Source organism: Schistocerca americana, chromosome 7, assembly GCF_021461395.2.
Source record: "Schistocerca americana isolate TAMUIC-IGC-003095 chromosome 7, iqSchAmer2.1, whole genome shotgun sequence".
Taxonomy (NCBI): domain Eukaryota; kingdom Metazoa; phylum Arthropoda; class Insecta; order Orthoptera; family Acrididae; genus Schistocerca; species Schistocerca americana.
In genome coordinates, this window is record NC_060125.1 from 109223587 (window position 1) to 109237952 (window position 14366).

General features: G+C 38.1%; 1 protein-coding gene across 2 annotated transcripts in view; it reads left to right on the forward strand.

The window, feature by feature from the left end:
- Nucleotides 1-14366, forward strand: part of LOC124622661 (tyrosine-protein kinase CSK) — a 285377-nt gene that overhangs the window by 159086 nt on the left and 111925 nt on the right. For both annotated transcript variants that reach the window (XM_047148456.1, XM_047148455.1), the window contains exons 5-6: nt 7526-7662; nt 8440-8601. In XM_047148456.1, coding sequence (XP_047004412.1) covers nt 7526-7662; nt 8440-8601 — 299 coding nt within the window. The remainder of the gene's footprint in view (nt 1-7525; nt 7663-8439; nt 8602-14366) is intronic.

The window sequence follows — 14366 nt, forward strand, 5'->3', positions numbered from 1 at the left end:
ATCCATACTGTCTTAAAACGCATCATCACTGCCACTGAATGTCCAATAAATTGAAACAAATCTGCTGGCCAATTCTTGCCTCCAGGAGGTAAAATATTTAGCACTGCCAGTAGACATATACAGGGTGAGTCACCTAACATTACCGCTGGATATATTTCGTAAACCACATCAAACACTGACGAATCGATTCCACAGACCGAACGTGAGGAGAGGGGCTAGTGTAATTGGTTAATACAAACCATAAAAAAATGCACGGAAGTATGTTTTTTAACACAAACCTACGTTTTTCTAAATGGAATCCCATTTGTTTTGTTAGCACATCTGAACATATAAACAAATACGTAATCAGTGCCGTTTGTTGCATTGTAAAATGTTAATTACATCCGGAGATATTGTAACCTAAAGTTGACGCTTGAGTACCACTCCTCCGCTGTTCGATCGTGTGTATCGGAGAGCACCGAATTACGTAGGGATCCAAAGGGAACGGTGATGGACCTTACGTACAGAAGAGACTGGAACAGCACATTACGTCCACATGCTAACACCTTTTTATTGGTCTTTTTCACTGACGCACATGTACATTACTATGAGGGGTGAGGTACACGTACACACGTGGTTTCCGTTTTCAATTACGGAGTGGAATAGAGTGTGTCCCGACATGTCAAGCCAATAGATGTTCAATGTGGTGGCCATCATTTGCTGCACACAATTGCAATCTCTGGCGTAATGAATGTCGTACACGCCGCAGTACATCTGGTGTAATGTCGCCGCAGGCTGCCACAATACATTGTTTCATATCCTCTGGGGTTGTAGGCACATCACGGTACACATTCTCCTTTAACGTACCCCACAGAAAGAAGTCCAGAGGTGTAAGATCAGGAGAACGGGCTGGCCAGTTTATGGGTCCTCCACGTCCTATGAAACGCCCGTCGAACATCCTGTCAAGGGTCAGCCTAGTGTTAATTGCGGAATGTGCAGGTGCACCATCATGCTGATGCCACATACGTCGACGCGTTTCCAGTGGGACATTTTCGAGCAACGTTGGCAGATCATTCTGTAGAAACGCGATGTATGTTGCAGCTGTTTGGGCCCCTGCAATGAAGTGAGGACCAATGAGATGGTCGCCAATGATTCCGCACCATACATTTACAGTCCACGGTCGCTGTCGCTGTACCTGTCTGAGCCAGCGAGGATTGTCCACGGACCAGTAATGCATGTTCCGTAGATTCACTGCCCCGTGGTTTGTGAAACCCGCTTCATTGGTAAACAGGTAGAACTGCAACGCATTCTCTGTTAATGCCCATTGACAGAATTGCACTTGATGATTAAAGTCATCACCTTGTAATTGCTGATGTAGCGACACATGAAAACGGGTGAAAGCGGTGACGATGCAGTATGTGCATGACACTACTTTGACTCAGTCCACCGGCTCTCGCAATGTCCTGTGTACTCATGTGTGGGTTCATGGCAACAGCAGCTAACACACCAACTGCACCCGCTTCTCCTGTGATGGGCCTGTTACGGACCCGTTTGCGTGCTACGATCATACCTGTTGCATACAGTTGGCGGTAGATGTTTTGCAATGTGTGGCACGTTGGATGCTCTCTGTCCGGGTACCGTTCTGCATACACCCTGCAGGCTTCAACTGCATTTCATTGACACTCGCCATAGATGAGTATCATCTCTGCCTTTTCAGAGTTCGAATACACCATGGTCACAGTTCCTACAACACTACACTATCACAGACGTCTGGTAACTCGGTGTACTACAGTTGGTCTGCGTGCTGAGACGAATGCAGAATAACAATAGCACCAAGTGCTACAAGCGGACACTGCGACAGCTAGACCAAACCACAGCAGTGCACTACAGCCACACTCGTAAACACGGTCGTCATCGTAAACATGTCCCTGCAGACGCTGCTCGCTGACCGTGGCCCGTGTTTGTTACAACACGCAACTGAACGTCGGAGGTTTCAAGCGTCAACTTTAGGTTACAATATCTCTGGATGTAATTAACATTTTACAATGTAACAAATGGCACTGATTACGTATTTGTTTATATGTTCAGATGTGCTAACAAAACTAACGTGGTTCCATAAAAAAAATGTAGGTTTGTGTTAAAAAACATACTTCTGTGCATTTTTGTATGGTTTGTATTAAACAATTACACTAGCCCCTCTCCTCACGCTCGGTCTGTGGAATCGGTTCGTCAGTATTTGATGAGGTTTACAAAATATATCCAGCAGTAATGTTAGGTGACTGTATAAGTTAATAATGAAAAGCTACATATCTTTTGGAACTAACAGTTGTCTCCTTAGATTTTTTAGATTAGATTAGTTTTTCGTTCCATAGATCCGTAATGAGGAGATCCTCGTGGATGTGGAACATGTCAATATTTTTAAGCTGAAATAACAATACTAATAGTATGAGTATATACAATACATCATTTGTTTATATTAAAAAATTCATCAATGGAGTAGAAGGAGTTGGCCACTAGTAAGTCTTTCAGGCTCCTTTTAAACTGATCTTTATTTGTAACTAAATTTTTTATGTTTGCTGGCAAATTATTGACGATGAGTGTTCCTGAGTAGTGGACCCCTTTTTAAACTAAAGTAAGTGCTTTTAAGTCCTTGTGCAGATCATTTTTGTTCTTGGTAGTGTATGTATGAATTGAGCTGTTTGTTGGTAAAAGAGGTATATTATTTAGGACAAATTTCATTAAGGAGTAAATATACTGAGAGGAGTTAGTATACCCAGTTCTTTGAAGAGGTTTCTACAGGACGTCCGTGAATTTACTCCACAAATAATACATATTACACACTTTTGGACTCTGAAAACTTTTGTTTGACTTGAAGAGTTACTCCAAAATATTATACCATATGACATTATGGAATGAAAGTAGGCAAAGTATGCGAGCTTCTTCATTTTTGTGTCGCCTATGTCTGCTAACACTCGAATTGCAAATACAGATTTGTTAAGGCATTTCTGCAGTTCTGTGGTGTGCTCCTCCCAACTGAATTTATTATCAAGTTATACTCCCAGGAATTTAAGACTGTCAACCTCTTCTATCTGCTCTTCTTCATACCTTATGCATATGCTGGGTGGAAACCTCTTACAGGTTCTGAATTGCATATAGTGAGTCTTTTCGAAGTTTAATGTCGGTGAGTTGACTTTAAACCATTTATTAATATCCATGAAAATATCATTAGCAGATCTTTCTAGAACTACACTCGACATACTATTTATTGCAATACTTGTGTCATCTGCAAACACGCAGTGAAAAGACAGGGAGAGATTGGAGAAGGATAAAACGGAGGGCAGGTCACTCATAGACCTGGGTATGAGGGATCCATCTGTAGTGATGATGAAGGTAAGAACGAACTGCTGGTTCTGAAATCTGAGTAGTATGTAACTTTTACTTACGTGTATTTGCCCCCTGAAGGTAAATGCAGACCAGCAAATCTATCTCATAACTGATTTTCTTGATTGAATTTTCCTTTGTAAATTATTTTTGTAATTGTCTCATTACAGATGCTTTATGCATAAGTTTTAAGCTTTATGTAATGGATGATGAATTTCTGAAATGCATGAACAGTTCAAAAAATTATGAACAACAACTAGGTAAATAAACCTTAAATATTAGCTGATGATGTCACCGCCTGAAAGATGTAACCTCCTGCCCATAAAATTTTAAAGGTCAGTGGCAAGTAAAGTCATGGTTGGAAAGAATCGCCATGAAAATAGGATGGATAGGTTTAGGAAGTCAGTGAAATGACTGTTTCATGATGTCGCCAGCAAAAAATTTGTCACCAGTGTTTGCTGCAAATGACATAACATACTGTCTATTAAAAATAATGTAAAATAAAGAAAATGTATGACAGAAGAGTCCACATTGAATGTTCCTTTGTTGAGGCATCTAAAATTTAAGATATTTCTTAAGATTTTCATTCAGTTCAATGTAATGAGTGACTTGGTAGCTCATGTCAGTGGTAAAGTGCCATACTAAAAATTCGAAGGTCATAACTTTGACCCGTAGTCAGTCCTGGAACTTTTATCTGTTGCTTCTCACTGCTTTCACCTCTGACAATATTTGTTGTTGTGAAAAAAGCCAAACTGCACTGTGACTCAGAATCCACAATACATTATAGGCCCCCTATAACTGGCTGGGTGATTCAGTTCAAAGGTCGGCAAACCACCTCCACCAGGAACATGCCTACTAATGCATTGTGGTGTTCGAAACAATCTTTGGGTTGATGACTGCTTTACTTGTTATTCAAAGTGATGACTCCTATAACTGAAAAGCAAAGGTTTATGTAGAAGTACTGAAATGAATAACTATGTTGCTCCAAACCATGGATGGAGAGAGAAACCTGTAACAATATTAGGCAGTAACAATGAACTGAGAACTATGTAACATGTTCACCCTCCAGGTACACATTTTCCAGTGCCTACTATCATTTTTAAAATGTACACTATTGACCTTTTTCATCTTGTACGAGGGTTGGAACTTTAATAGGGGGCAACTATTTATTTACAGCTCATAAAAAATAGATACCTGTTTCAAAGTTTTACTGACCTTCAAAGTAGTCACCAGCATTGTGTATAACCCATTGCCAGCGATGTGGAAGTCATAGGATACTCTTAGCAGTGCCAGTTGTGTTGACAGTTTGAGCGGTGCGGTCTACCGTATTTACTCGAATCTAAGCCGCACTCGAATCTAAGCCGAAACCTGAAAAATGAGACTCAAAATAAAGGGAAAAAAAATTTCCCGAATCTAAGCCGCACGTGAAATTTGAGACTCGAAATTCAAGGGGGGGAGAAAAGTTTTAGGCCGCACCTCCAAATCGAAACAAAGTTGGTCCATTGTAATACGAGATAAAATTTAGGTCAAATGAATGATGATGCAGCTACAGTAGTTCGGTTCGAGTCGTAAGCTTAGCAGTTAAGCTTTACCAGGTAGCCATTGCTATGCGTCAGGCTCTCGTATTTATACGGGTACCCTTCCTTTCTCACATGCTTCGTCTCCGCTTACAATTAAAAAAAAAAAAGAGAAATTGTCTCATTAGCGAAACAATGGCAAGAGACTGCTATTTGTTGTTACTTACTCTGCTGCTTTCTTTGATAATGATTAACAAGAACCAAATAATAGACTGCGTATGATAGAACATGTTTTGAACGAGAGTTAGGCGAAAATTTTTCTCCGTTTGAAAATCTTTGCAGCCGCTTCTTTAGTACATCAAATTCTGCACAGAATTAGAGTCATCTTAGATTTAAAAATCTAGTCAGTTGCCGTACTTCATTTCTGACTGTATCACTATTAGGCATAAGAATAATACAAATATAAACATGACACGATATGTATATTCTTCCGCGTTTGCTGTTGTCTCACTCTAGTTTCGTAGTGTATTAGGCAGACAGGATTTAAATGAGATAGCAGCAAACACGAAAGAATACATGGCAAAATGTTTATATCCGTATTCTTTCTTATGGTGAAGAGAATACTGCATGTGATTCACATTTCGTCAGGTTCCTATTAGCAACCATCTCTTCTCACAGCTAGGAAAAAATTCAGAACGTAGAGTTGGTCATATTGACAAACATCCCAAACAGTCTAAGCCGGATTTTCGTAGTACATTAAAATTCTGCTACATTCGAAGATGAACAATACGGAATTTGTATTTAATTCGTTGGATAATGTATGAAAATGCAGTGGTCGAAACTCAGGGCGGAGAAAAAAAAGCTCGTCTTCCACCTTTTTTTAAAATTTATTTACTGACGCAGAGGTTTTGGCACCAGTATTTATCTTTGTGCCTACAAAGCATGCCTGTGTAGCGCTACATATATTCGACGGCAGAAGTTAGTTGCGGCAGCACCTACCAACATGTTTTAGAACTTCCGCTTGCTTTGTACTCGATTCTAAGCCGCAGGCGGTTTCTTGGATTACAAAAACCGGAAAAAAAGTGCGGCTTAGATTCAAGTAAATACGGTATTGCCTGACGAATTTGTAGAAATTCTGAAGCGAATGCCATGAAGTGTTTCTTTCAGTTTAGAAATCTAGTTGAACTTACGAGGGCTTAAGTTAGGGGAGTGCAGTAGGTGGTATAGCACTTAGCAGCCCCATTAGTCACAAAAATCAATAACAGCTTGCACTGTACATGCTTGAGCATTGTCCTGCAAATTGATGGCCAGGCTTTGCAGAAAGTGTCATCACTTCTGTTTCTACACCGTTCATTTTTGGAACACAACCTATGACCAGCTTAGAGACAGAAGTAATGACACTTTCTGCAGGACCTGACCATCATTTTGCAGAACTTCATAATATCTTTCCTATCCTTTTTGTTTTTCTCAGTCCTGTTCTCACTTTCTGTTCCTCCTTGATCGATTTGATCATTTATTTCTGTCTTTGGCTGTTCTTTAGTTTTTACCTTCTCTAATCTTAATGCCATAGATCCCCATCTACAACTTGTTGTGGGAGTATGATAGTCATAAGATGAAAGTGTAGACGCCAGCCTCTATAACAGTTTCCTAAAGACAAAAATTTAAGTGCCACCTCTGGGTATGCAAACAATGATCACCTCAGGGGACTATGTAAATTCTTGCTATGTACAGTTTTGGTTTCCGAGCTTTTGCTTCATCCATGCCAACAATTCTCCAGACAAAAAGAATAATACATCATCCTCAAGGTGAGCTGCATATTGATGGTGTTTGGGTCTTTCTGTGGTGAGACAGTCAGTAGGAAGCAAATTTTAGGGCAACTTTTAACTGCTCTTTGTGGAGTGAGAATGAAGCTTACAGAGACAGAATTGTTCCCAGCAGTTACAGTTGGCTCTATTAGATAGTATTTGAACCCAATCAAAACTTCTGGAAACCATTCTTCATGAGGTGAAAAGGCCTCAGCGACATGTTGCACTTGACGCTACATTGGTTGTTTCAGTGATTGGTTTCTGTTTCTGGTTATTTTAACATGTTTCTGTCATAATTGATGGCAATTTAGGAGATATTTGGACGCTGTATTCAAAAGCCTATGCTGCTACCTGTTTGGACACTATGTGACTCTGTATTCTGTTAGGAACAATCAGACTGGGATTAAATTCAGCCTCAGTTTTGTAAGGATGACATTCTGACTGACTCATGTGTGGACTATAATTTCGCAATGAATATTTTCTCATACTATAAATTTTCAATGAGAGAAATTAACGAGGTCTGCTTTTAACATGCATTGCTGAAAGCAATGATCAAACTCTTGACAACAATAAAACATAGTAGCATGATGTTATAACCGTGACCATGGAAACAACGACTAAAAGCCAGAAAAATTACCACAAAGTTTTCGTATCTTTCTTTATAATGATGGGTGAATGTGAAATGAGGAAAGAGAACATTAGGAGGTTGAGTAGAAGGAGAGAACAGTGGATTCCTCATTCTGCCTTTCATGTGTCGATATTTATTATTGAATACACAGTTGTTTCATTTTGAATTTTTACAATAGCTTTATGATTTATTTTTGTTTTACTTTTTGTTTTTAGCTGAAAGAACCCATTGGGAAGGGGGAGTTTGGTGATGTCATGCTGGGTCTCTTGCGGGGTGAGCGAGTTGCTGTGAAAATGCTAAAGGACTCGAGTGAAGCAGCACAGAAAGTTCTTGCTGAAGCATCACTCATGACGTAAGTCTCTAGTCACTAAGAATATCTTCAGAAATGCTACTACCCAAATTTATGTTGTATTTTCTCTGAGTAGATTGTGATAACTTAAACTGACAAATTTTTCAGTGTCTTTCAGTGTAATAGATACAGATTCCATCAGTACAAATATCATAAGAATATAGCTTTTGCTCAGTCAGATTGTGTATGAGCATGTGCACAGTGTTCATAATTTACAGGAGAAGCACACAGATTTAATTTTACACTTACTGTTTTACATGGTGCATTTTGTATTTCATGCACAATTATTTTACTGCTTTGCCCTAATACGGAGGCTAGTCTCTTAACTTTCGAACAACAGTATGTGGTCATCTTGGCTGTTGAAACATACAACTAACATTGTGGATGTTTTTACAGTGACTAGAGGACCACTATTTTAGAAGTTTTGTATAATGTGAGTGTCTCAAGCAGATGTTGGCTGCTGTTATTGTCAGTACAGATTAGTTAAATGCAAACTTACATCTTATAATAAATGTATATTGAGGAAGTTAGACAAGAAGTTATATACACAATTGCATTCATAGAAGTCACAACCAAGAAAGAATACCACGTATATTAAAATCCTATGATTCTCCGTATCACTCCTGCATGTAGACACTGTTATATCTAAAATATAAATGTGAAAGTGTTGCTATTTTCATATTGCTGTTTTTTTTTTCTTTTCTTTTTTTCTTTCAGTAGTTTCCTGAATTTACAATCTACGATTTTAAATAATTTCCTTACTCATTTGTTTTCTTTAAGGTCTTTGCGTCACGAAAATCTTGTTCAACTCCTTGGTCTTGTATTCAGCAACAAGCTCATTTATCTAGTGACTGAATACATGAGCAAAGGTTCTTTAGTTGACTACCTCCGCTCTCGAGGAAGGTTACATGTGACTCGACGAGACCAAATTAATTTTGCCCAGTAAGTGTTTATAATATTGTACAGAAATTTATGTGATTCACACTATGTGTTAGTAATTTTTGTGATCACAGATGTTTGTAATTCGTGTTGTATGTTACAAATTTATCATTTAACAACTACTTTTGGATATTAATATAACACTATAGCATTATAATATATTCGTATATCACTATCTTTATAAAACCCCTGTAACTTTGTACTGCAGTTGAATTTAATTACCAATTTCACGAAGAAAACTGCATATTTTTCAGTTTTGTGGCTGCTGTGTTGTATATCAGTTGGTAATAACCAATTGGTAATAGCAAAAATTGCATATTTTATTTGATCCATCATATTTATTTGGCTGGCGCACACACACGTAGATGCTGCTTTCTAGATTCTGCCTTAGGTTAAAAACTGATATGTTTGTGCAGAATAAGTCGGACATATGTTAGTCTAGACAAGTAATCATTCAAATGGTGGAGTACATCTGTGATGCACATTGAGAATTTTTTTTGTAAGTATATTTAAGCTTCATAGAAATTCATACAGATAACTTATTTTTCTATATAGTTTCCTGAATGGGAAACACATTTTTCCCAGTGGATAGACAGTTTCTTGATCCCCTTTTTGTAAAATGAATGTGACTGTGACAGCAGACAGTTGCACATGAACACTTTGACAGTGCCAGTGTCATCAAATCTTTGTCCTCTGATTACTTTCTTTAGTGGTTCAAACAAATGAAAATCACAGGGAGATAGTCTGGACAGTAGGGATGATGTTCGAGTGTAATCTAAAACAATTCCTGAATTTGAGGTTGAGTTTAGGCAGCTGTGTGGGGTTGAGCACTGTCATCAAGCATGATACCATCTGGTTTGGAAATGTGTGCCTTTCCTGACAATATGCATGTTTCATTTGGTCCAAATTTTCCAGTAGTATGCTGGGTTCACAGTGCGATGCTTGTAGAGAAATTCACGAGAAGAACTCCTTTAAAGTAAGAAAGACTAATGCAAGACCTTTACTTGTGAAGAGATGGTTTTTGGCTGTAATGAGTGCAGATTAGTCCTTTTTATGCCATTCCCTGTTATTCTTTTTTTTTTTTTTTTTTTTTTTTTTCAATTCTGGGGTGTAATGGTGCACACTCATTTCATAGCAGGTCACAGTGTGGTGCAAAAAATGTTCCTCTTTAGTTTGGTAGTTTCAGTAGCTATTTGTGCAGGCTTGAGACAATGAAATTTGTACTGTGCAGTGAGAAGATGAGGCGCTCACATTGTGGACACTTTCAAAATCCAAGTTTGTCAGTAATGATCGCCTGAACATTACTATAGCTCATGATAATCTCTGTAGCAATTTCAGCAACTGTTATTCGGTTATTGTCTTCAGTATTCTAACAATTCGAACATCCTCCTCAGTCATGCTGGTCCTCAGGTGATGTCAGTAAGCTGCATTCTCAGCTGTTTGTCATCCTAGTAAAAACGTTTGTGACATGCATACAGTTGAATCTTTCTCAGGCAGTTGTTACCAAACTGCGCCGCAAGTCTTTTCAAAATTTTGGACGGTTTTACGCCACATTGTGATTCTGACTAAAGAAATGGTATGACAATGTTGTAGCTGTGGAGATCAATCACTAGAAATGAAAGCAACAGTAAGCAGAGACTGTGCCTTTCTCCATTTACAAAAAGGCATGTAAAACAAAAATTGCGGTTTATATTTGATTCACCCCTGTAATGTGTGTAATTGGACTCCAAATAAACTATGAAGAATCTATTAATAAATTTCTATATGTTAACTGTTAAAGCGTTCCCAAAAAATTTGTCCTTTCTCTAGGGAAGCGGTAATGCAAAAATTATATAAAGCACAGACTGCCCATTGAAACTTAGAGTAAAGAATTCCAAAAATCTCAATATCTTTAACAGTTTGTGGCCATGTTGAGGATATATCAGGAATTGCAGGAGGTGGCATGTAGCCTCCAGGAGCAGTCTGTGAGTCTTTTTGATGCTCTGTAAGCTAATTTTCAGAAAAATTTTCCTCTCACATGATAGTGGCAAGGGGTACCAATACCATTGTATGAACATTAGGTCTTGCAATAAATTACAGAACACTTTCTCTCATAAATACCTTGAACAACTAATTTAATCATCTACAAAAAAGTATTTCAGATATCTTGACAGGAAGTAGAACTGATTTTGTAGGAACAGCCTTGGTGAGCACAAAATTGTCACTCAGTAACAGTGGCTACAATTCGTATGAGGTGGCATGTGAAGGATTTAAACTTGTCCTGCTTATTCATATGAATATTGCTGTAATGTATTAAAGATAGCAGACTTACAATATATTTTACTTACCAGATGATTTTCATTGATACTGCGACCAGTCACCGTAAACTGCTTCTTTAAAACACTGTTGTTCTGCCATGGGATAGCTTTCTAGCTGTAGCAGGCTGATCCTCATATGGTAAGTTTTCAGAGTCACTTTGATTTATACTAGGTGCGTTTAGTCACCAGGATCATGACAATGTTATGCGCTTTTGAAGTTGTAAGTATAACATTTTAAAAATGATCCATTACATACCAACCCAGAAAACAAAGCACTTAGGTGCACTTGGTTTAACAACTTGTGCACAAACAAAGTGCTGTATTTACAACTTCATGAACTACATAACATTGCCATGATCATAGCAGCTAGTTGCACCTGTCTAAAACAGAAAATAACAGGTATTATGTTCGAGTATAATAACTTTTCTGGAAACTAGAAATCTACTCTGTAGGAATCGGCATGGGTTTAGAGAAAGACGATTGTGTGAAACCCAGCTTGTGCTATTCATCCACGACACACAGAGGGCCATAGACACGGGTTCCCAGGTAGATGCTGTTTCTTGACTTCCACAAGGTGTTTGATACAGTTCCCCAGAGTCGTTTAATGAACAAAGTAAGAGCATATGGACTATCAGACCAATTGTGTGATTGGATTGAAGAGTTACCAGATAACAGAATGCAGCACGTCATTCTCAATGGAGAGAGGTCTTCCGAAGTAAGAGTGATTTCAGGTGTGCCGCAGGGGAGTGTCGTAGGGCAGTTGCTATTCACAATATATATAAATGACTTTGTGGATGACATTGGAAGTTCACTGAAGCTTTTTGCGGATGATGCTGTAGTATACCGAGAGATTGTAACAATGGAAAATTGTACCGAAATGCAGGAGGATTTGCAACGAATTGACGCATGGTGCAGGAAATGGCAATTGAATCGCAATGTAGACAAGTGTAATGTGCTGCGAATACATAGAAAGAAATATCCTTTATCATTTAGCTACAATATAGCAGGTCAGCAACTGGATGCAGTTAATTCCATAAATTATCTGAGAGTAGGCATTAGGAGTGATTTAAAATGGGATGACCTTATAAAATTAATCATCGGTAAAGCAGATACCAGACTGAGATTCATTGGAAGAATCCTAAGGAAATGCAGTCCGGAAACAAAGGTACGGGCTTTTGTTGAAGTTTCGAGAACATACCTTCACCGAGGAGTCAAGCAGTATATTGATCCCTCCTATGTATATCTCGCGAAGAGACCATGAGGATAAAATCAGAGAGATTAGAACCCGCACAGAGGCATACCGACACTCTTTCTTTCCACGAACAGTACGAGACTGGAATAGAAGAGAGAACCGATAGAGGTACTCAAGGTACCCTCCACCACACACTGTCAGGTGGCTTGTGGAGTATGGATGTAGATGTAGATGTTCCTGTAAATATGGAGGAGCCTGCTGTGACTCAAAAGCTAGCTAATGGAAGTCTTACAGCTTTTTTAAAAAGGAGTGTCCAGTGGATAGATAGATACATAGATAGAAACCATCTGATACTTTAACCAGAGTAACAAGGTCAACAGTCATAATTTTTAAAAGTTTTACATGAAATACGAAAATAGTATTAGTCAGGACTGTAGCAGTTGCTTTGACGGTGGTATTACATTTAGCTTCACTTTAATCTTAGTATGAGAAATTGACAACAGAGGACACATGCATTGACGTTGTGAACAAACAATTCAGTTTTTTTGGAAGGAATAGCTAGGAGTGAAGACATCACCATACGGCCACAGTACAATAAGGTTTTCTATTCAGAGATATATATATCATGTACAACACACAGGTAACCCAAACATAAAACATTGTTTGTAATAAAGTAAAAGGTGTGTGGTCACTTAAATTAGAAAATATCTATGAACAGTGATTGTAAGTGTAAAGTACATGTGAACAGCAAGCAAAACACAATAATGTTGTTTCTGATTGTTGTGGTGAATTTTTGTGATTGTGATTTGGTTTTTATATGAGAGCACTGTTGGGTCGTTTTACAAATAAGTTAAAATATTCTTTCGGGTTGAATTCAAACCAACAGTCTATGGACATCATCTTTTGTAACTCGATGGTCTACTACTGTAACAACTGAGCTAGCAAATAATTTATGTAAAGAAGGTTAAAATAACAATTTTCTCTAAGAATTTAATTCTATTGGATGACACTGTCCTTCCTTGTAACAGTAGGAAAGCGTATTTCAGAGACTTAAAAAATGAAAAATTGAGGAAAATGCAGAATTGATGAAAATGTTAAAAACCACCAAAATATGAGCAAAAACACGTGTAATTGGGCATATATGATTAAAAATCACAATCCTCTTCAATATTGCATAGAATCTGTCTGTGTGAAGGGGATTAAATGTACAATACAATGTTTATACAACAATTTGTGCTAATGAATTTCATCAGTTCTTAAAAATTCACAAATGTATAACAGCAAGTAAAAGCTCATCAAAAAATTGAAACTGGTTTTTGGGTACAAGGTAATCGAGCTATTTCCTGACAAGCTATGACTACAGATTATATGTTCAAAACAATAGTTTTTGAGAGATCATCCTTTGTACTCAACCTGAAAAAAGCAAAAATTGATGAACATGTTGAATTAAACCAAAAACATCACAGCAGCTAAGTGGTTCAACCATATGCATAATTGCGAAGATCTTCTTAATGACATACTTTGTCACCATTGCTGTTATTGTTTAATGCTTTTCTTATGAGCCGAACTTTGTATGCTCACCACTGTTAAATTTTTATTCTAGGATTGATGTGAGAAAGAGAGACTTGAAAAAATGAGTTTATTTCCCCAATTGACATTACAAGCTTATTAGAAGGCAGCTCAGTAAAACGTAAATTTGAAAGAAAGCTCAGGTGCTACAGTTTCACTTCATGCCCTCTATCACTGCTGCCATTCTTTACGATCTACAGAGTGATGTGTGTGTGGTGTGAAGTATATACATGAGCAGTGTATGTAGTTGTTGCAACTGTATCATGTCAGATTTGAACATGACAGTCTTTAAAATATGCTATCGCAAAACCCTTGTTCCATTTCCATGTAACATCTCTGTCATAGCACATAATCTGCACGAAAAGTATAGTTGCAGTACTTTTACAAAATGCTTTCACCTGCACTCCCGTCACTGAACAGCCACACCACGTCTCCACACATACAGTAGGTGAGATCATTTTACGTGTGTTAGTATGGTGTGGTGGCTGCACTGACTATTGGGTGGCTTAAAAAGTCACCAGCCAATAAGAGTTCACTAGCTGGAAATGGGCAACTCAAGAGTTTGAATTTAAAACGTTAGCGATTGATATTGTTGCTGAATACAGTATATTGGAAATACAAGCAAAAAGACGAGCCTGAGTTATAAGCGGCACAAGAAAAGGTGGTGACTGGGCGCCTTCATCACGTATTGGCTTGGTCTGGAACACTTC